The sequence below is a fragment of the Tachypleus tridentatus genome, chromosome 12, assembly GCF_004210375.1.
Source record: "Tachypleus tridentatus isolate NWPU-2018 chromosome 12, ASM421037v1, whole genome shotgun sequence".
Classification (NCBI taxonomy): Eukaryota; Metazoa; Arthropoda; class Merostomata; order Xiphosura; family Limulidae; genus Tachypleus; species Tachypleus tridentatus.
In genome coordinates this window covers 115203081-115226675 of record NC_134836.1, presented here as the reverse complement: position 1 = coordinate 115226675, position 23595 = coordinate 115203081, and the positions used below count along the sequence as shown (strand labels likewise).

Below are 23595 nucleotides of genomic sequence, written 5' to 3'. Positions count from 1 at the left end.
GTGGTTAAGGCACTCAACTTGTTATCTGAGGGTCGCGGGTTCAAATCTCCGTCACACTAAACGTGTTCGCTCTTTCACTCGTGGAGGCGTTATAATGTGATGATCAATCCCACTATTCGTTGGTAAAAAGAGTAGCCCAAGAGTTAGCGGTGAGTGGTGATGACTAGCTGCCTTCCCCCTAGTCTTACATTGCTAAATTATGGCCAGCTATCGCAGATGGCTGTCGTGTAGCTTTGTCCGATATTCAAAGAAACAAACAAACGAATCTCTGAATGACCCAAGTCAATTAATGATGATGTCATTTTCAGTGGCGATTGTCATCTTTGGACATTTACATTGAAAAAAAAAAGAACTGAACAAGTAGTGAGTTTCCAACGGGTGGCTTTATTAACAACTCTTCACAGTATATTACAAACAGTTTAAACTTAACTGCAGTGTTATTAACCGACAGAAATAACAAAATGATTGAGTTGTGTTAGTTTTTATTGTTATTATTATATACCATTACTAAGAATGGTATATCTGCGAATGCTATAGAAAGTTTTGAAATTCCAGTTTCAATGCATTTTCAGTAATTTTTCTGAATTTTAAACATCCATTATATATAATTATCATTGGACAAACAAACATACTTTTGTTATTTCATGATTCACAGAAAATTCTTTTGGAAACTAAACAGACTAGAACTAAGTTATAAATGACTTAATTTTTGGAGGTTGTGCTGTGTTTCCGGTTTTAAGAACAGGCCTCAACATTTAATGGAGATTCTAAAGACTGCTCATATTTTTTCTGTGAACGTTGATAACGTTTTCTCTTCCAAATATCGAATATAGTTTCCCCAACCAAACACCAGAGAGCAGCACATAGACTCGTCAGAAGAATGATGAAAGGCAGCACCAGCTGGTGGAAATCCAAACTAACGTATGCAGACGAAACCAACCGGCAATCTGATAACCGAGGCCACCATTTCTGTTTTAAATAGCGAAGGATTCCAGCTTCGTACATCTGTAGAAGCCTGAAAATAAAGATGTATTTTAACATCTGCAAAAGTGACATTATCATCACAGCAATCATACATACAAAAGTGAATGTAGCCTAAGCCAGATGTCGCCTTGTTCTTCAATAAAGTTAAAATGACTGATTCTATAACAAGCTTGTTTATACCGTATTACATGTGTATTGTTTGTGTTTACACTTAAAATATTTAATGAATTGCAAGACATTACCAAACATCCATCAAGGTACCCTTAGAAGTATGTAGTTTTTCTTTTTTTCTCGCTATAAAACCTGATAATTTTATATTTCACGTTACCAGCAGAAATACCCACCCTCTGAGCAGGTATAGCTGCTAGTTCCTGCGGGAGCTGTTAGGCCTGCAGTCTTTTCTGGAATTGTCTGAGAGTTCTACAACAATTTACTCATATTTGACGATCAACAACGTCCACCGTCCATGAGGAAGAGGGTTTTATTGAATTTTAGTTCAAAAATGATCTATCATTACATCCAAGTACATTTTAATAAAATATTTATTTGTGGACTCAGTTATTAATGAAAGTTTCTTGCTTTTCTCTTGCAACACTCACGAGATTTTCACTAAAGAAAAACAAACCATGTTTTTAAAGTTTGTTTTTGGATTGTTTTGTATTTAAAACTTTTTTTTTTCTAATTTTATTGGTTGAATCAGAAACAGGCATATTTAGTTAGGGGCTAGTGGGGGCTCAGCCCCAGGGCCCAAGGTCTTAATGGGGGAACCATTGATAATTTTATTCTACGTAAAATTACATGGGATGGTAGGGCCCACAACCTTAAATCTGCCATTGATCAGAAATATATCATTTTTGTACAAAGTTTAACAGTTTTTACTTCTCAGTTACAAAAATACTTCCTAGTTACAAAAATATTACCTAGTTACTATTCGTGTCGTAGCTTCCGACATCCGAGTTTTGAACATACACACCACAAGCTTCACTTTAGGCCTATAGTGTTTAACCCTTAAATGGCGGCCATCATCAATTGATACATTCCGGCTGTTTAAGAGTTAACGTAAGATGTGGTATACTTACGCCCTATCCATAGCCTGTCTGAATGGAAAGTTCTTTCTAACTGGAAGATGATACCCGGAAGGAAGTATGGTCTCAGTGCTTTGTCTTAATTCACAGTTATTATCCCCCATTAAGTAACGCAGAACAAGTTCATCACCCAAGTAGGCATAGCAGTCGTATCCGAGAACATTTTGCACACCCTGTTCTTCATCGTCAGTAAAGGCGAGGTCCGATGGGAAACTGGTGAGTTGTTCATAAAAATTGGGCAAAGTTTCCTTGCAAGAAATCACAAATAACGTCACAAATTAAATTAACTTCGTTTTATTTTAAATAAATACCTGATGAGAAAAAAAAGTCCTGATAATCTAATTACTGGAATTCGAATTCTTCACATAATTTCTTATGCTAGTGTATATGTCAGTATTCCTTTGTTATTTCTTCAAATAAACAAGGTTTTATAACCATCCATTTTTGTTCAAATGATTATAAAATACATTTGATTTTTTTATAAATCACAGACTAACGCTGCCAGAAGTAGGATGCTAGTTTTGATTATGATTCTTTACCTTAAAATATCTGACGTGGAACGTTCCCTTTCTCATTCCGAACTTATAGCCAGGGGTATTTAAGAGGTCATAAATCGAGTTAATGTGGGCAGGTGGTTCTTTGACAGCAAAAGAAGAGGTCAGGATGGCGGTGTAGCAGGCGTAGCAGACCACAGAGAGCAACCACCACACTATGAAAACACTTCTTCCTGAAATAGTGTTGGGGGTGACATACGAACCTTCGGGTAAGAAACAAATATGTTAAACCGTTACACAGCAGAAAGTGTTTTCGTTAATATAAAATAGTTAAGTTCATTCTGTACTGAAAACTATCACCAATGAAGCTGATTGCCGAAACTAATTTCTGAACTTAGATTTCCTTTCGATTGTTTGTTTGTTTGTTTTGGAATTTCGCACAAAGCTACTCAGGGCTATCTGTGCTAGCCGTCCCTAATTTAGCAGTGTAAGACTAGAGGGAAGGCAGCTAGTCATCACCACGCACTGCAAACTCTTGGGCTACTCTTTTACCAACGAATAGTGGGATTGACAGTAACATTATAACGCCCCCACGGCTGGGAGGGCGAGCATGTTCCTTTCGAATAGCATTATTTTATAAACATCTTCTATACCTGATATGGGATGTAGCCCTCTGTACTTTATATATAATAATAATAATAATAAAATAGACTCTCAAACTCTCAAGGTTTCTTTGGAAAACAATTTTCTAAAGATATCCGAGTTTGTTTGTTTTCTATTACACATAAAGCTGGGCACTGGGCTATCTGTGTTTTACCCACCACGGATATCGTAACCTGCTTTATAGCGTTATGACTTTCATGACTATTGCTGAATCACTGGGCGTGAGAGGGACATATCCCTGACGGAGAAAATATAGTTTAATTTTACCCCAACTTGGTAGATTTGTTTTCGCATTGAAAATGTTTTCGTTAGACTAATTATTTGTCGTATTTTCTTCGCTTATGTGCACACAAACTCAATAACGTAGATGAAAATTTTCAAATATATACTGGTTTTTAATATACCTAAGATTCGAGATATTTATGTTCATTATAAGTGAAGAAATGGCTTTCAATTCTTTCACAAGTTCAAAATGAATACAGTACAATAGTGCACGCGACTTTCTTTATGAAATTTTATGGTCTATTTTATAACAAAATGTATATTATTGTTTAGGCGTAACGGATAAATTGTATGAATCAATTACCACAATTCTCAAACTTAAAAAAAAACTGTTACCTTGTTGTAATAACGCGCTGTACACGAAGAACACCGAGCTAGCCCATTTTTCTTTACTGTTATAGGCCTCACTTGTTGAATTGTTTTCGTTATCAGCAACTTTCACCCGATTGGTTAATGCCATCAAAGCTACAGTAATCACCATGGTACCCAAAAGACAAAGCCACACCTTCCCTTGTACGGCAGCAGCAAAGGACAATACATTTTCAGTTGTTCTTCTGTTCCGTAGAGTTATTATCCGCAGTCCGCCATGCTCAATATTTGTGATTAGAAAGTCGACTACAGCGCTACGCTCCTTGGAAGGGTTAAAATTCCCCAGCCCGATGTCTGACTCCTAAAAGGGGTGACGAAAGTTACAAAAATGAAATAAGAACGTCACGATAACTGTCATGGTGAAATAACACCATTCATCTTTTCTTACTTCGATCTAGGCCAGCATATCCCAAACATTTTGTGCTCACAGAATACTAGGAAAATAATGTTAAGTTCGCGGCACCCTCGTCTAACCCTGCACCCGGAAAGACGAGGGTTTTTCTGATTAAAAACATGAAATACACTAATTTGGGGCTATTTTGAATAAAGCAAAATGCTCTCGATTCAATATTAAGGCTACGTTGGTCTCAGTGGTGGCGCTACGGGGGGGGGGGCTTGAGCCCAGCCCACTCAGACCCCAATATTGTTACCAACATATATTCATAAAATATAGAAAACACAATCGTCGTTGTTGCTTAACAATTAACATAAAAGAGACATAGATCTGTAGAACTCAACGTCTTCATTAAGACGGAAGTATGTGTCATGAGTCCCATAACAACGTACTTAATGCACTGAAACTCATGCGCTATATTGCCGCTTCCTGTGTAATGTTATTATATCTTGAGCTTTGACGAAGATTAGACAACCACGTTGATTTCAAGGTACAACAGATCATCAGGGATTTTACTTGATAAACCAAAGATTTTACAGATATTTACCCATTAATTTCATTTATCTTTTGTTGAAAAGTAAAACATAGCATGCATGTATAAGTTTACTGTGTATAGGTCAAAACTATGAACCATTTAGCTGGTGTTGAGTTCTCTGTGAGATCATTTTGCATTGTGTATCAGCCATCCAAAATTGTACTGATGATTGTGGCATACACTTAAAATTGTGACTTACAATCCAATTAATGCTATACTTATGATTAGATAACAACCTTACATGTTAACTGACCAAATAATATTTCTAAACAATTCTAGAATTAATTTTGAAATTGTCATTGGGCTATTTAGAAGTGCCTATTTTAATGTAATGTAGTAGTTACATTATTGTAACAGGTGCTTTTCACACTTATGATAATAAGAACAATATCACAACCACAGTTTGGCCTGTATGAATAATGTGAACTGATGAAGAAACCAGCCTTTCTGTGAAGGTCAACTGCTTGACTTTTGTTTTGGCGTTACTATGACCATTCAATGTCCAGGCCGTGGGTTTGCTTTGTTCGAGCACGCAATTCCCGCCTCGAACGCCTTAAGCGTATGATCACCGAGCCGCTGACCATGGTGTATGCTCTGCGTACGGCTAACGATCGGCTCAGCCCGATCGAGATCCAGATGCCAGCCGCACGCCACACCCCCGCTCACTCCCATTAGCTGCCCACAGTTTTACAACATGCCATATCAAAGCTGTGTTTGTGTTCCCTAATTAGCCATTTAATTTTACATTATCACTACCCTCTAATTAAGTACTTGTGCTATATGGTTAAAGATAAACACTTTATCTAACAGTATTTCACGGATATGTTCATGTACTATTAATATAATTTGGTGATTTCAATGCCGCAGAGCAGTTGTTTGTAATGTTGAACTATGTTTAGTTATTTGTTCCTTATTCATGAAATGACCCAATAGTATGTATGTTATATCTTTTTACTTAGATTTCGATGTTTAAAATGAATATCCTTTGTAAGCCCTAATGCCAATATAAGGAGAGAAATTCCCATTCGTTTCATATAAAATAACACAACTTGGAAGTAAGAAGTGGTACTAGCGGTCAACTGGCTCGGGGATCACTTTGACGTTCGCGCGCTCTGTATAAAAGGGAGTTTGTTTGTTTACGGGGCTCCGCTCTCTCTGGTACTCGGCCTCACACTGGAACACACACTCAGTTTGGATTAATAAAAGGAAATCAAAATCAGCGACTCGTTTTCAAACAAGAACACAAGACAAGAGTCAGACATCACTCACCAAAACATAAACCGGTCATACTATCAATAGGTTGATTACGCAACACTACCTGCTACCCAAGAAGAGGCAGCGAGTAGATGGTCCTACAAACACATGTGGTGCAAGGTTGGAGGACAGTGGTGATCATGATGGTGAGAATACGGACACGACTAGTGTGGGACCCCAGCCGCAAGAGAGCACCACTCACACCCAGGGTGGAAAACTACCACTAGGACCCAAGGACCTGACCCAACTTCTAAATAATGGTCCTACCTGTCCAGACTTGAAGAGATACCCGGCCACAGAATAAAACAGCTAGTCAAGGTCATTCAACAAAAATTGGCGTGATTAGCACTCGTGGTTGGAGTACTCTGTGACCCAAGATGCTGCATTCTGCTTCGCATGTCGTCTTTTCAGTCACACACACTTCAGTAAAACTGAGAAGTCCTTCACCCATGAAGGCTTCCAGAACTGGAAGAAGGCGACTACATCACTGAAGTCCCATGATAACTCTGCAGGACACAAGTGTGCCATGCAAGCTTAAGCAGAGTTTAAATTGCAGAAAAGGATGCAAGGATCCAACATGCTCTCGATGCAAGCCATGCTAAAACTGTGGAGGAAAACTGACATTACATAAGAGCCATGATAGATGCACTGCTCTACACAGCCTGCCAGAATGAAGCCCAGATAGGTCACATGGAAGGTAATCAGTCAGATAACAGGGGCAATTTCCTGGAACTTCTTGACATGATTTCCAGGTATGATGAAATCGTCAAGAAGAAGCTGAGTGGTCCTGCCAATGCCAAGTACACGCACCATGATATCTAAAACGAACTGCTTGACATCATAGCTGGAATGATCAGGAGGGATATCAGAAAAGAGGTCATGGAAGCTGAGCATTTTGCTCTAATGGTGGATGAAACAAAGGATGTGAGCAAACAAGAACAGCTGTCCATTGTGATAAGGTACTTCCACCAACATAGCCTTCACGAGGAATTCCTGAACTTCATAGCTGATGAGGGTCTGGATGCAGATTCATTGCTCAAGAAAATCATGGAGACTCTGGCTAAATGTGGCATTGACCATAATGACTGCATTGACCAGTGCTATAACAGAGCTGCAGTCATGCCAGGGCACATCAGTGGCGTACAGGAGAGGTTCAGGAGAGAGGTGTCTCAGGCTGTGTATGTCCACTGCTATGCACACAGGCTCAACCTTGTGCTAGTTGATTGTGTGCACAACGTCCAGGCTGCAGCAGAGTTCTTTGTGACAACTTAGAAGCTGTACAAATTCTTCTCTACATCGGTTGTGGATGAAGAATTTCTGAAGGTACAGAAGGAGCTTGAACCCGTGAACCAGCACATAGAGTTGAAGCAACTGTCAGACACAAGATGGGCCTGCCAACATGCTGCTTGTCTGGCTGTGAAAAGAACCATCCCTGCCATTGTGACAACCCTAAATGTCCACAATGTCTACAGAGCCACTGAATTAAAGGGCCTGTGCATACTCCTAGATCAGCAGTTCGTAACCAGTCTAGTGGCCATAGAAAAACTACTGCTGATGACAAAACAGCTATCAGACTTCCAGTCACCTGACCTGCAGAGGACCTAGTACAATCTGTCATCTCTGGTCTCTCAGAAATGAGAACTGAAGCAGCATGGAGAGACTTGGAAGAGTTTGCTGAGGATATATGTAAGAAGGTGGGAATACACACTGAGACATTACGATGGACAGCAATCTGCCCCTAGACACCTGGACGAATTCATAATCACATCTAGTACTGGCCAAAGAGATGAACCAACACCAGATGCCAGGAGACACACCTTCTATGCCATCATAGACAGAATGCTCAACGAGCTGAATAGAAGATTCTCCTCTGATGCCTGCAGTGTTCTGATGGGTGCAACTGCATTGGACCCCAAACACTCCACATTTCTGGACAAGCAAGCACTCTTAGGAATGGCAGCAAACTATGGTGTGGCAGAGGATGACCTCGCAGTGGAGGCCCACAAGTTGAACCGGCTAATTGCCAGGAAGAAAGACAAGGGGCAGGAGCTTGCAACCATGCTGGAGCCATACGTACAAGTATGCCTTCATGGATCTCCACAAACTTGTATGCATCGCTGTGACCCTGCCTGTCACTTCAGCTTCCTGTGAAAGAAGTTTCTCATGTCTGAAGCTTCTCAAGACATACTTGCGCAACAGCAGTGGTAACAACCGCACCAGCAACCTTGCTGTCATATCAGTAAACTACAGGAGGACAAAACAACTCGATATTGATACTGTTATAGACACATTTGCTGCCAATCACCAGAACAGGCGCATTGTTTTGAAGTAATATTGACTACAAACACAACAAGATGAAAAATAGTTAGCCTGATAGTGACCTCACTTTTCCTCAGAGTGTATTAACTTCACATGGGATAAATCGTTTCTGCTATGTAAACTATGTCTTTGTTATATTTCTTTTGATTTGTAGCTTTACTCTTAATGGTATATTAAATGTTCAATCCAAGCTAATCTTGATTTTCTTTATATATTACCTTGGGTGGAATTTAGGTGAGCTTCCTGTTTTACATATACACATATTTTCATAAACAGATTATTTCTAATTTGTAATAATGAATTATTAATCAGAGTATGAGCTTCCAATGAAAACGCAGTTCAAAATAGCACACCTTTCTGAAATGTACCTTGTTATTTACATTATTATAATTTACCATCTATACTTCATATTAATGGCATTTTGGGAAGCCCCACCACAGTTTAACTCGGCCCCTTCTCAGGCCTCCCCAACGAAAATATCCTGGCGCCGCCACTGGTTGGCCTAAATAAATTTGATTATTTTAGACGGTCGTGAAAACGCTCACTTGATACATATATTTACAAAATTTCACAGAACACTTAGAATGGCTTCGCGACACGTCGTTTGGGGGCCACTGATACAGAAGAACAAGTACAGATTTAATAATTTATTTTCAAATTTACCAACTCGTACACACACACACACATAGTGAAATTAAATAATTACATCAAGATGAAGCCACATAAGTAAACAAAATCATGAGGAAGGACTGCGCTATAAACAGCAAATCCCAGCCTCTGATAAATTATATTATAACCATAAATTTTTAAGTCATAAACAAAATACGCTGCATATTTAAAAAAATATAATCTCCTTATGTGAGACTAACAAATTGGAGGGCAGTCACCTTCAAAACCTAGGATACATTTTATAATCCCACTCTGTAACATTTACAGTAAACTTACTGTGCAATAATTGTAATAAAATAACCAGAGATTTAGTACATCAGTCGTGGTTTGAGGAAAAATAACCAGTACCCAGACCGACACAAACGGTATATGCGCGGTGATTGGCTAATAGAATATGACGTCACTGTCAAAAGTTTGTTGGAGGTTTTGCTTTGTATTATGCGTTTTATTAAAACGATTTATACGTTTTTGTCAGTCAGTTTATCTCGGTAGCAGTTTTGGTTTTATATCTCACAAGTCCCGAAGATACTGAATTACTTGAAGTTGGTTTGGATTAACATTAAAAACAATTAGGAAAAGTACAATAATTGAATTTATGATAAAAACTAATTACTATAAGACGTTTTTGTCTCCTCCCCGGCTTTCTGAACCAATAAACCTTTTTTTTTTTCCCATTGAAACTTTATTATTTTAAATTTGTGAAAAAGTGTGTTTGTATTTAACTTACCCCTCGACTCAGTTCACCAATCACACCATCCCATGTCTTCTTTGTGGAATTATAGAGACCGTAAGAGGAATCGGTGACGTTACGAAGCGTGTATCTATGTACATTTGAAAACAAAAATGAACATTTAGCATCATTACCGGACATCTTTAAATTGTGTTTCAAGAAACCCGTTTACAGCTGAAAAACAAAACAAAAAACAACAACACCGAACACGTGTACACCTGAAAAACAACTGATGGAAACTGACATCATCAGCCCCTCATAGTTCAATCATAACCTAGAGGGCTTATAATTCTAAAATTCGAGGTTAAATCCTTACTGTGGACAGAGAACAGATAGCCCATTTTGCAACTTTTTGTACTTGAGAAGAAATACAAAAATAAAAAGCGTCACCATAATAATTATTTGTTTGTTTGTAGTTTAAGCACAAACAATGGGATACTTGTGCTCCGCCCACCACAGACAGTTTTAAGTAAAATGTTAATAACCGAGAGCAAATGTCCCAAAATAAACATTTCGCCTCCTGCTCAAGTAAGTCACCCCCAATGGGTCAGCGATGAGCTTAACAACTTATACTGCTAAAATCCTGAGCTGGACTACTCATGGTGGACAGATTGTGTAGCTTTGTGCTAAACGTCACTATCCATTACACACCGATAAATTACTTTCAATTACGAGTCCAGTACCCTAACCACTCGGTACTGATATCCATACACAGAAAGATAGGCCAGGTGGTTAAAGCACTCGACTCGTAATCTGAGGGTCGCGGGTTCGAATCCCCGTCACACCAAACATGCTCGCCCTTTCAGCCGTGGGGGCGTTATAAAGTTACGGTCAATCCCCCTATTCGTTGGTAAAAGAGTACCCCCAAGAGGTGGCGATGGGTGGTGATGACTAGTTGCCTTCCCTCTAGCCTGACACTGCTAAATTAGAGACGGCTAGCGCAGATAGCCCTCGTGTAGCTTTGCGCGAAGTTCAGAAACAAACAGAGAAAGGCTTCTTACTCAAAGTTCAGGTACTTAGAAAGCGTTTCTATGACGTCAATCAGGTAGCCGTGAAATGTAAGATTTCCTTGGTCGTCCTTACTCACAAATATGTAAGGTGGCGCCTAGATAAAAATAAATATATACAAATATAGTTGTACTTAGAGTAAGAATGTTAAATCTTTGACGTAGTGTTATAATACCAATTATATAGTGTACGTTTGAGTTAAACAGTGAAGGAAGACATATCTTACATGATAGTATAAAAGAGTCACAATCGCGTAATATTTCCTACCTAATAGAAATGTTATTTTAAACATTTAAATAAATTAAATATTAACATTTATCTTGATATATATACTCTCTTACTATCGTTGTTCAAAGGAAAGTTACAAATTATTTCATTCTATTTTTACCAACTGTTGACTTTTTATAGATTTTTATATAATATATAAATTTCTAGTTCATAGTTAGCTAATTATGACGAAGTCTTAGCGTTATGTAAGAGATACAGTTTACATAAACAATAATTATATTTCGTTTTCTTCTATTTTGGAAATTGTTACCAAAAAAAAAAAATGGATGTAAAACTTGTGGGAGTTCTCCCCCTCTGTTACATGAAAATGAATTGCACGGTACTACAGTCACGTGCCGATATTTTACATCGTCATTGGTTGTAATCCAACCAATCAGATAGTGCCAAATCAGCAACACTAACATAATACTTATAAAAATACAGGTAATCATATTATTCCCAACAGTAGTGTGGTGAATATACTTACGGTTTGTAGGACAAACATGCCAAGTAACAAACGTGTAGAAAACAAAGTTTTGGTTAGTGTAAGCCAATCTATGGAACAATGCAAAGTGATATTTCATATTTCAGTAGGAGCTATATTGAAACTCTGGAAAGGGTGGTGTAGTTAGAGTTTTTGAGTGTTATTTGACAAGTTAGAAGTAACTCAGTGTATACTCATTACGTGGTACACTAAGATACGTAGAGATCTAACTGTATGTGCGGGATACACGAAAATAGGTAGAGACTTAACTATGAGTATAGGCGTAAACGTTACCTGCAGAAAGATAAGATACTTGCTCAAAAATCACTACTTATGAAAGATCACAAAACTAAAATGAAAATCTGTCTTCAAAGTGTAAATGACGCTTTTTCACAGATAAATTCAAACAAAAATGATAGTTTGTTCGATGGCGGAATGGTATCACGACATCTACATTAGTGTCTGCATCTCAACTAGTGATGTTGTAGGTCAAAGCTAGAGTGATGGCACCCCAACTGCAGCCAGGCGCAGCAAGTTCTTATGCGTCACGCCATTTCCTCAGTAACAAGACCTATTTGGAAACTGTTCATTTTCCAGAAAGACAATTATTTTAAGCATACGGTGAAAAGATACTTGGAAAGAAAAAGAAAGTTATGGAACACTCGTAACCTTATAATAAATTTGTCTGGTTAAATTAATGGTTTCAGTTTGTGATCACTAGAGCAGTGTGTTGAAAATGAGGTTATATTGTTAACCTGGATTAACTGACAAACAAGATCTATGAATACCTTAAAGAAAGGATTTTCTACAACTAGTTCTAGAATAAGAGCTTTCATAACAGCATATTATAACGTACTGTGAAATATGACTGAAGAAATTAAGGCATATCAATCGGTGTTTATAATAAACTTCTAAATATACCAAGTAAATACAAGAACCTTTCGCGATCATCGACTTAGTTTTGCGAATAGTCTCGGCATGGCATGGCCAACCAGGTGGTTAAAGCCCTCGACTCGTAATCTGTTTGTTTGTTTGTTTTGAATTTCGCGCAAAGCTACACGAGGGCTATCTGCACTAGCTGTCTCTAATTTAGAAGTGTAAGGCTAGAGGAAAGGAAGCTAGTCATCACCACCCACCGAAAAGAGTAGCCCAAGAGTTGGCGTTGGGTGGTGATGACTAGCTGTCTTCCCTCTAGTCTTACACTGCTAAATTAGGGACAGTTAGCGCAGATAGCGCTCGTGTAATTTAACGCGAAATCAAGAAACAAACAAGTTTACAAATAAGAACCTGTAAGTCTGCTCTCTTCTCATTAAGTCATACTAACGTGGATAGTTGTCACTTTCAATCGCGCCCCCTTTAGATCTGTACATATTATACTCGTTCCGTTATAGAGAGACCTGAGACCACTCCACGAAGACCATTCGGCTATAGATCGTTCACGTATTTTTCTCTCATGTGGATCCATTAAGATATGCACGAGATTCATCTTTACTTCCGGGTGACTTTCACGTTTCTCTGGTTGCGGGGGAACCTAAAATGCAGAAAGAAGCTATTAAAGCTAACTACTGTTTCTAATACGTTATACTAAATATTCTAAGTATATTGGGTTACTAGTTAAAGCATTTCTTTATCTAGATATAAAAAGAATATTACCGGTTCCACATCTCCCACGTGGATCCCACAAAATAAATTAACTGCAGAAGAATTGGCAAATAATGATGACGGACTCTCATTTCGTTGGTTATCCAGTTCAGAAACAATATTGGCGAAGACATCCTACAAAATAAACATGGTGAAACAATGTGGGCATTAACTTGTTAACAGACACTTTACTAACTACAAACCTACAATGAAACACGGTCCAGCATGGCCACGTGGTTAAGGCACTCGACTCGTAAGCCGAGCGTCGCGGGTTCGAATCCCCGTCCCACCAAACATGCTCGCCCTTTCAGCCGTGGGGGCGGTATAATGAAACGATCAATCCCACTATTCGTTGGTAAAATAGTAGCCCAAAAGTTGGCGGTGGGTGGTGATGACTAGCTGCCTTCCTTCTCGTCTATACACTGCTAAATCAGGGAAGGCTAGCGCAGATTGCCCTCGTGTAGCTTTGCGCAAAATTCAAACAATAAAACACTCTGCTAAACTAGCTATACGCCAACTTTTACACCCTCACTATTTTGTTTAACATATTATCAGGATTTTTAACCCGAAGTTATTATTTGCTAAGTAATGGTTGCATGCTTGTATACATTTTACTTGCATCGTAAATACATTAGTGCACATACATTCGGGTTAATAAATATATCAACACGATATATACAGAAGCCTATTTGTTTTGGTTTGAATTTCTAGGACTATTTGCGCTAGCCGTCCCTAATTTAGCAGTGTAAGACTGGAGGAAAGGCAGCTAGTCATCACACCCACCGCCAACTCTTGGGCTACTCTTTTACCAACGAATAGTGGGATTGATTGTCACTTTATATTGCCCCCACGGCTGAAAGGATGAGCATGTTTGGTGCGACGGGGATTCGAACCCGCGACCCTCAAATTAGCCTAATTGCTATCATAAACCATTCGCTGTATATGTTGTATTGCAAAGTGTATGAACTAGAGCAGTGGTGCACAAAGTCCGGCCCGCGACGAGTCGCCGATTGGCCCGCGATGTCCAACGAGAAAGTCAAACATAGAGAGTTCGCGCCTGCGCGAAGATTAAGCGGTATAGAAGAATATGCATCAGATTAGATACTGGATGGTTCCATATTTATGTCGAGCAGTAAATAAAACTGAATAAGCAAATGTCGTTAATACATAGGTATTTAATGATTGGTGTAATGATGTAATATTTCAGTAATTATGAAATCTCACGCGTTCCAATTGTTCTTCGAGATTTACTTACGAGCCCTATTTTGATATTATTTCGTAAGAAAAATGGCAGCTAATCGTAAAAGAAAATTTGACGACAAAAACCGTCAGTTTCATTATGATTGGACTGCACAATACTGTTTTGTTCAACAACAGAAGAACGTGATTTGTCTGCTGTATCATTCAACAGTAGCAGTGGCGAAGGTATCCAATATAAAGCGTCATTATGAGTCAAAGCATAAAGATTTCTACAACGTTGTCGGTGATGAGCGAACAGCTCGAATTGAATCTCTGCAGCGGTCGCTGAATCACCAGCAGAACGTTTTCTCAAAGCAGTCAGCAGATTTAGGTGCAGCATGTGAGGTCAGTTACGATATTTCGTTGATGATAGCGAAATCTGGCCGACCGTTTACAGATGGTGATTTTGTCAAGCAATGTATGATTACTGCATCGGAAAAGTTGTGTTTAGAAGTAGTTCGCAAGCTATAGACAGTGGCTTTGAATCGTATGACAGTTCAACGAAGAATTTCACATCTCTCAGCAGACGTGACAAGGCAGCTTACAAATAAAGCAGTCAACTTTGTTTATTTCTCTTTGGCAGCAGACGAGTCGACTGACATCAGTTCAACAGTACAGCTACTAGTTTTTGTTCTTGGTGTGTCGTCATCGTTTGATATCACAGAGGAACAAATCGGCATGGGTTCCATGAAGGGTCAGACAACTGGGTCTGCTCTATTCGAGGAGGCAGTATGACTGTGTAGTAGTGTTTCATTGGATTTCACGAAACTGGTAAGTGTGACAACTGATAGAGCACCAGCCATGACCGGAGAAAGTAGCGGGCTGGTAGCACTGTTGATGAAGCATTGAGGAAAGCAGAACAGACGGTTGGTGAAGTTACACTGTATTATTCACCAACAGAACCTGTGCAGTAAAGAACTTGGTTTTCAGGCACTGATGGCATTAGTGACGAAAACCATTAATTTCATAAAATCACGAGGGCTCAATCACCGTCAGTTTCGAAGTCTTCTTGAATATGGTGACCTTGTGTATCACTGTGAAGTACACTGGCTGAGTCGAGGGAAGATGCTCAGAAGATTCTGGGAGTTGATTTATGAGGTGATAGAATTCCTCAGAAGCAAGAACAAAGACACAGAAGTGATTTACATGACTGATCCAGCATGGCAAGCTGATTTGACCTTTCTGGTCGACGTGACACAACACTTGAATGATCTGAATTTGAAGTTGCAAGACAAAAATCAGCTTGTCTGTCAGCTTGCAAATCACGTCTCAGCTTTCAGGACAAAGTTTCAGTTGTTCCGGCAGCAAACAGCATCAGGCAACTTCATGCACTTTCCCACTTTTCAGTCACAGCTACAGAAGAATCAGGACATTGACACACAAGTTTATGTTGGGAAGCTAGATACCTTGATTCAATCCTTCAACTCAGAGTTTCATGACTTTGACCAATGCAAATTGTTGATGAAACTTTTTGCTGATCCGTTCAGTGTGTCAGTGGATGACTTGTTAGCAGAATATCAGCTCGAACTTACTGATCTCCAGACATCTGATGAACTGCGTGCTATTTACCGAGAAAACAGTTTGCTTGACTTCTACGAAACGTTGCCTGATACATTTGCTAATCTGAAAGAGAACGCACTTGTCCACACCAGCGTGTTTGGCAGCATATACTGCTGCGAACAGGTTTTCTCGCATATGAAACTGAACAAAAACAACACTCGCAATCAGCTGACTGATGATCATCTGGAAGCAGTCTTGCATCTTTCAACATCAAACATCAAGTCGGACATTTCTTAGCTCGTAGATGACATGCAGCACCACCCATCGCACTGACTTTGTGACATTTGACGTATCATAACATTTCTTAGAATAATGTGCAAACTCTTTGATGTAATCATTATTTGTGTGTTCTTAAATGTGATTTCCATCTTGTGTGAAACAACTGTGGGACGATTTTAATCTTTACTTTTTTGTGGCCCCCAACGGATACGAGAAGTCTGTTTGTGGCCCCTGACTCAAAAAGTTTGTGCACCACTGGACTAGAGTTTTTAATCTAAACAGCTGTTCACTGTTAACATTATAACAATATAGTTTTCTGCACGAATAAAGCAGTTGGTTATTTTATAAAAATATGTATCAAGATGCAAGTCTAATACGAAAAATAACTGCTATTAAAAGTTCGATACTTGATATCCAAAATATATTTAAATAAAATACCCTAAGTTAACGGACTTGGAAAACTCCCACGAGATTGGAAATGATAACGAACATAAAAATGATTTTGAAACGTATTAGAACTTGTTCAAGAAACTCGTTAATTGGTTAAGTACGTGGTTTATTTTAATTGAAGTCTATTAGCTAAGTAAGGTTATGACGTAACAGAATATCTATTTAATTAATCGTGTGCGCTAATCGAGGGATAACTTCACCATCCCTCTATAATTTAGAACTGATAGTCAGCACCGCCATCTCTTGGGCGACTTCTAACCAAGGAATAGCGGGATTGTTTCGTTTGTTCGAAATAAAGCACAAAGTTACACAATGAGCTATCTGTTCTCTGCTCACCACGGGTATCGAAACCCGGATTCTAGCAATGTGAGTCAGCATACATACCGCTATGCCACAGACGGGGTGGTGGCAATAGTGGGATTGACCGACACATTATAACGCACCCATGATATGTTTTGTAATGCGATTTACTCTTCTTAAATGTTTTCCCCGTATTTCTTACGAAATCTAGCATGGGGGAGGGGTGGGGAAGAAAATATCTGATAATCTGGAGCAAAGTCTTATATAACTTTAAAATTTAATTATCCAAAAGTTAAAGACAAAACATTAATCAGGTTGTAATATCTTTGTCATCTGTAAAGTAGTCACGTGGTTTTCCTACCATATTATCATGGATTGTAGTTTCTTTTGAGTTTTTGTCCTATGAAATACTTACCTCGCTGTTTTTTATTGTTTTTTACTTAACATATAGATTACGGAACCGAAGAAGGGGTTAGAAGCTGCCTAGAGAGGTCACTTGTTTTAACCACTTTCACCATTATGCAATAGTTTGTTGTCTGTCAGTCAGACACTATACGTTAAAGGTACCCTTGATATTGCAACCTGTAATGTCTTGACGTCAGTAAAATGTGCGCATATCTCGAATCACGAGAAACATTATGCACGACATATGAACTTACAAAGCGAGAAATAAAATTATTCGTTACTCCTAATTTTGGTTTTATTTACTCTTGAAACACAACACTTTCAGGGACCCTGAGAAGTACAACTACTGGACAGGAATTAACCAGACAGCTACATTTTTCTTACCTTTCCATGAGCTAACCGAAGAGATAGGATCTGGCTGCTGAATAGTAAAGTAAGGTTGGTGTCCACACCGAGCTTAGAATCTAAAAAAAGCCACGCTGCTCTGTCATCAAACAAGGACAATTTAGAGACCTAAATAAAGAAACAAATGTGAGGACTAAGCTTGTTTATTGTTAATTCAGTTCAAATACACAAAGTCTAAATGTCCTTGTGAAAATAAAAAATCGATAAGACAGACTGAATGGTTTTACTGACCTCTGGCGGCTGTTTTAGTAACAAGTGATAAATCTTAAACAAGTGTAAAATGTAACTTTAGCTTATGTTTGTTATGGCTGTTCACTGGACATACACATGGAAACCTAAACGTGTAACAGACAAATCAGGAGGCGTCGTATGTTTACTTAAGTGATAGAAAATAAAAAGTGACTTGAACCTTTTTTTGTTTAGTACGTAACAGAATATATATTTAATTAATCGTGCGCACTAGTCAAGGGTTAACTTCACTATTCCTCCATGATTTAGAACTTATAGTCAGCACCGCGGGTACTTAAACCAAATTTTTAGCGTTAATAGTCTTATCTCTGAGCTACGGGAAACCTTCATTTATATAGAGATGATAGTTAGGTAGAAACCAGTTCAATGGGAAATACCTTTAAAACAACAGTAAAATTTCAGATACAGAAAAAGATTCACGTTAATATCATGAAAGGTGAAGAAATGCACAAAGTTAATATAGAGAAAAATACCATTCACTTGCTGGTGTGACTGTAGAAAGCACTAGAAACACTATTCACTAACTGGTGTGACTGTAGGAAGAACTAGAAACACCATTCACTTACTGGTGTGACTGTAGGAAGAACTAGAAACACGGGATAAACACCATTCACTTACTGGTGTGACTGTAAGAAAAACTAGAAACACGGGATAAACACCATTCACTTACTGGTGTGACTGTAGGAAGAACTATAAACACCATTCACTTAATGGTGTGACTGTAAAAAGAACTAGAAACACGGGATAAACACCATTCTCTTACTGGTGTGACTGTAGTAAGAACTAGAAACACCATTCACCTGCTGGTGTGACTGTAGGAAGAACTAGAAACACCATTCACTTACTGGTGTGACTGTAGGAAGAACTAGAAACACCATTCACTTACTGGTGTGACTGTAGGAAGAACTAGAAACACGGGATAAACACCATTCACTTACTGGTGTGACTGTAAGAAGAACTAGAAACACGGGATAAACACCATTCACTTACTGGTGTGACTGTAAGAAGAACTAGAAACACGGGATAAACACCATTCACTTACTGGTGTGACTGTAAGAAGAACTAGAAACACGGGATAAACACCATTCACTTACTGATGTGACTGTAGGAAGAACTATAAACACCATTCACTTAATGGTGTGACTGTAAAAAGAACTAGAAACACGGGATAAACACCATTCTCTTACTGGTGTGACTGTAGTAAGAACTAGAAACACCATTCACCTGCTGGTGTGACTGTAGGAAGAACTAGAAACACCATTCACTTACTGGTGTGACTGTAGCAAGAACTAGAAACACCATTCACTTACTGGTGTGACTGTAGGAAGAACTATAAACACCATTCACTTACTGGTGTGACTGTAGTAAGAACTATAAACACCATTCACTTACTGGTGTGACTGTAGGAAGAACTAGAAACATGGGATAAACACCCTTCTCTTACTGGTGTGACTGTAAAAAGAACTAGAAACATGGGATAAACACCATTCACTTACTGGTGTGACTGTAGGAAGAACTAGACACAGGGGATAAACACCATTCACTTACTGGTGTGACCGTAAGAAGAATTATAAACACCATTCACTTGCTGGTCTGACTGTAGGAAGAACTAGAAACACCATTCACTTGCTGGTGTGACTGTAGGAAGAACTAGAAACACCATTCACTTGCTGGTCTGACTGTAGGAAGAACTATAAACACCATTCACCTGCTGGTCTGACTGTAGGAATAACTAGAAACACCATTCACTTGCTGGTGTGACTGTAGGAAGAACTATAAACACCATTCACTTGCTGGTGTGACTGTAGGAAGAACTATAAACACCATTCACCTGCTGGTCTGACTGTAGGAAGAACTATAAACACCATTCACTTGCTGGTCTGACTGTAGGAAGAACTATAAACACCATTCACTTGCTGGTCTGACTGTAGGAAGAACTAGAAACACGGGATAAACACCATTCACTTACTGGTGTGACTGTAAGAAGAATTATAAACACCATTCACTTGCTGGTGTGACTGTAGGAATAACTAGAAACACCATTCAATTGCTGGTGTGACTGTAGGAAAAACTATAAACACCATTCACTTGCTGGTGTGACTGTAGGAAGAACTATAAACACCATTCACCTGCTGGTCTGACTGTAGGAAGAACTATAAACACCATTTACTTGCTGGTCTGACTGTAGGAAAAACTATAAACACCATTCACTTGCTGGTCTGACTGTAGGAAGAACTATAAACACCATTCACTTGCTGGTCTGGCTGTAGGAAGAACTATAAACACCATTCACTTGCTGGTGTGACTGTAGGAAAAACTATAAACACCATTCACTTGCTGGTCTGACTGTAGGAAGAACTATAAACACCATTCACTTAATGGTGTGACTGTAAAAAGAACTAGAAACACCATTCTCTTACTGGTATGACTGTAGTAAGAACTAGAAACACCATTCACCTGCTGGTCTGACTGTAGGAAGAACTATAAACACCATTCACTTGCTGGTCTGACTGTAGGAAGAACTATAAACTCCATTTACTTGCTGGTCTGACTGTAGGAAGAACTATAAACACCATTCACTTGCTGGTCTGACTGTAGGAAGAACTATAAACACCATTCACTTGCTGGTCTGACTGTAGGAAGAACTATAAACACCATTCACTTGCTGGTTTGACTGTAGGAAGAACTATAAACACCATTTACTTGCTGGTCTGACTGTAGAAAGAACTATAAACACCATTCACTTGCTGGTCTGACTGTAGGAAGAACTATAAACACCATTCACTTGCTGGTCTGACTGTAGGAAGAACTATAAACACCATTCACTTGCTGGTCTGACTGTAGGAAGAACTATAAACACCATTCACTTGCTGGTGTGACTGTAGGAAGAACTATAAACACCATTCACTTGCTGGTGTGACTGTAGGAAGAACTATAAACACCATTCACTTGCTGGTCTGACTGTAGGAAAAACTATAAACACCATTCACTTGCTGGTCTGACTGTAGGAAGAAATATAAACACCATTCACGTGCTGGTCTGACTGTAGGAAGAACTATAAACACCATTCACTTGCTGGTCTGACTGTAGGAAGAACTAGAAACACGGGATAAACACCATTCACTTACTGGTGTGACTGTAAGAAGAATTATAAACACCATTCACTTGCTGGTGTGACTGTAGGAAGAACTAGAAACACCATTCACTTGCTGGTGTGACTGTAGGAAGAACTAGAAACACCATTCACTTGCTGGTGTGACTGTAGGAAGAACTAGAAACACCATTCACTTGCTGGTGTGACTGTAGGAAGAACTATAAACACCATTCACCTGCTGGTCTGACTGTAGGAAGAACTATAAACACCATTTACTTGCTGGTCTGACTGTAGGAAAAACTATAAACACCATTCACTTGCTGGTCTGACTGTAGGAAGAACTATAAACACCATTCACTTGCTGGTCTGACTGTAGGAAGAACTATAAACACCATTCACTTGCTGGTCTGACTGTAGGAAGAACTATAAACACCATTCACTTGCTGGTCTGACTGTAGGAAGAACTAGAAACACCATTCACTTGCTGGTCTGACTGTAGGAAGAACTATAAACACCATTCACCTGCTGGTCTGACTGTAGGAATAACTAGAAACACCATTCACTTGCTGGTGTGACTGTAGGAAAAACTATAAACACCATTCACTTGCTGGTGTGACTGTAGGAAGAACTATAAACACCATTCACCTGCTGGTCTGACTGTAGGAAGAACTATAAACACCATTCACTTGCTAATCTGACTGTAGGAAGAACTATAAACACCATTCACTTGCTGGTCTGACTGTAGGAAGAACTAGAAACACGGGATAAACACCATTCACTTACTGGTGTGACTGTAAGAAGAATTATAAACACCATTCACTTGCTGGTGTGACTGTAGGAAGAACTAGAAACACCATTCACTTGCTGGTGTGACTGTAGGAAGAACTATAAACACCATTCACTTGCTGGTGTGACTGTAGGAAGAACTATAAACACCATTCACCTGCTGGTCTGACTGTAGGAAGAACTATAAACACCATTCACTTGCTGGTCTGACTGTAGGAAAAACTATAAACACCATTCACTTGCTGGTCTGACTGTAGGAAGAACTATAAACACCATTCACTTGCTGGTCTGACTGTAGGAAGAACTATAAACACCATTCACTTGCTGGTCTGACTGTAGGAAAAACTATAAACACCATTCACTTGCTGGTCTGACTGTAGGAAGAACTATAAACACCATTCACTTGCTGGTCTGACTGTAGGAAGAACTATAAACACCATTCACTTAATGGTGTGACTGTAAAAAGAACTAGAAACACCATTCTCTTACTGGTATGACTGTAGTAAGAACTAGAAACACCATTCACCTGCTGGTCTGACTGTAGGAAGAACTATAAACACCATTCACTTGCTGGTCTGACTGTAGGAAGAACTATAAACTCCATTTACTTGCTGGTCTGACTGTAGGAAGAACTATAAACACCATTCACTTGCTGGTCTGACTGTAGGAAGAACTATAAACACCATTCACTTGCTGGTCTGACTGTAGGAAGAACTATAAACACCATTCACTTGCTGGTTTGACTGTAGGAAGAACTATAAACTCCATTTACTTGCTGGTCTGACTGTAGGAAGAACTATAAACACCATTCACTTGCTGGTCTGACTGTAGGAAGAACTATAAACACCATTCACTTGCTGGTCTGACTGTAGGAAGAACTATAAACACCATTCACTTGCTGGTCTGACTGTAGGAAGAACTATAAACACCATTCACTTGCTGGTGTGACTGTAGGAAGAACTATAAACACCATTCACTTGCTGGTGTGACTGTAGGAAGAACTATAAACACCATTCACTTGCTGGTCTGACTGTAGGAAAAACTATAAACACCATTCACTTGCTGGTCTGACTGTAGGAAGAAATATAAACACCATTCACGTGCTGGTCTGACTGTAGGAAGAACTATAAACACCATTCACTTGCTGGTCTGACTGTAGGAAGAACTAGAAACACGGGATAAACACCATTCACTTACTGGTGTGACTGTAAGAAGAATTATAAACACCATTCACTTGCTGGTGTGACTGTAGGAAGAACTAGAAACACCATTCACTTGCTGGTGTGACTGTAGGAAGAACTATAAACACCATTCACTTGCTGGTCTGACTGTAGGAAGAACTATAAACACCATTAACTTGCTGGTGTGACTGTAGGAAGAACTATAAACACCATTCACCTGCTGGTCTGACTGTAGGAATAACTAGAAACACCATTCACTTGCTGGTGTGACTGTAGGAAAAACTATAAACACCATTCACTTGCTGGTGTGACTGTAGGAAGAACTATAAACACCATTCACCTGCTGGTCTGACTGTAGGAAGAACTATAAACACCATTTACTTGCTGGTCTGACTGTAGGAAAAACTATAAACACCATTCACTTGCTGGTCTGACTGTAGGAAGAACTATAAACACCATTCACTTGCTGGTCTGACTGTAGGAAGAACTATAAACACCATTCACTTGCTGGTCTGACTGTAGGAAGAAC

The 23595-nt window shown here is 39.1% G+C and overlaps 1 protein-coding gene across 1 annotated transcript in view; it reads right to left on the bottom strand.

Moving 5' to 3' along the window:
- Positions 1–364: 364 nt before the first annotated feature.
- LOC143234421 (glutamate receptor ionotropic, kainate 2-like) overlaps positions 365–23595 on the bottom strand; it is a 31498-nt gene continuing 8267 nt past the window's right edge. Inside the window, exons 3-11 of the mRNA XM_076471785.1 lie at positions 17736–17864; positions 13191–13313; positions 12862–13068; positions 10780–10883; positions 9776–9869; positions 3845–4178; positions 2609–2826; positions 2064–2317; positions 365–1015 (exon numbers count right to left, since the gene is read on the bottom strand). Of these exons, the coding sequence (XP_076327900.1) occupies positions 736–1015; positions 2064–2317; positions 2609–2826; positions 3845–4178; positions 9776–9869; positions 10780–10883; positions 12862–13068; positions 13191–13313; positions 17736–17864 (1743 nt within the window). The 3' untranslated portion in view covers positions 365–735. The remainder of the gene's footprint in view (positions 1016–2063; positions 2318–2608; positions 2827–3844; positions 4179–9775; positions 9870–10779; positions 10884–12861; positions 13069–13190; positions 13314–17735; positions 17865–23595) is intronic.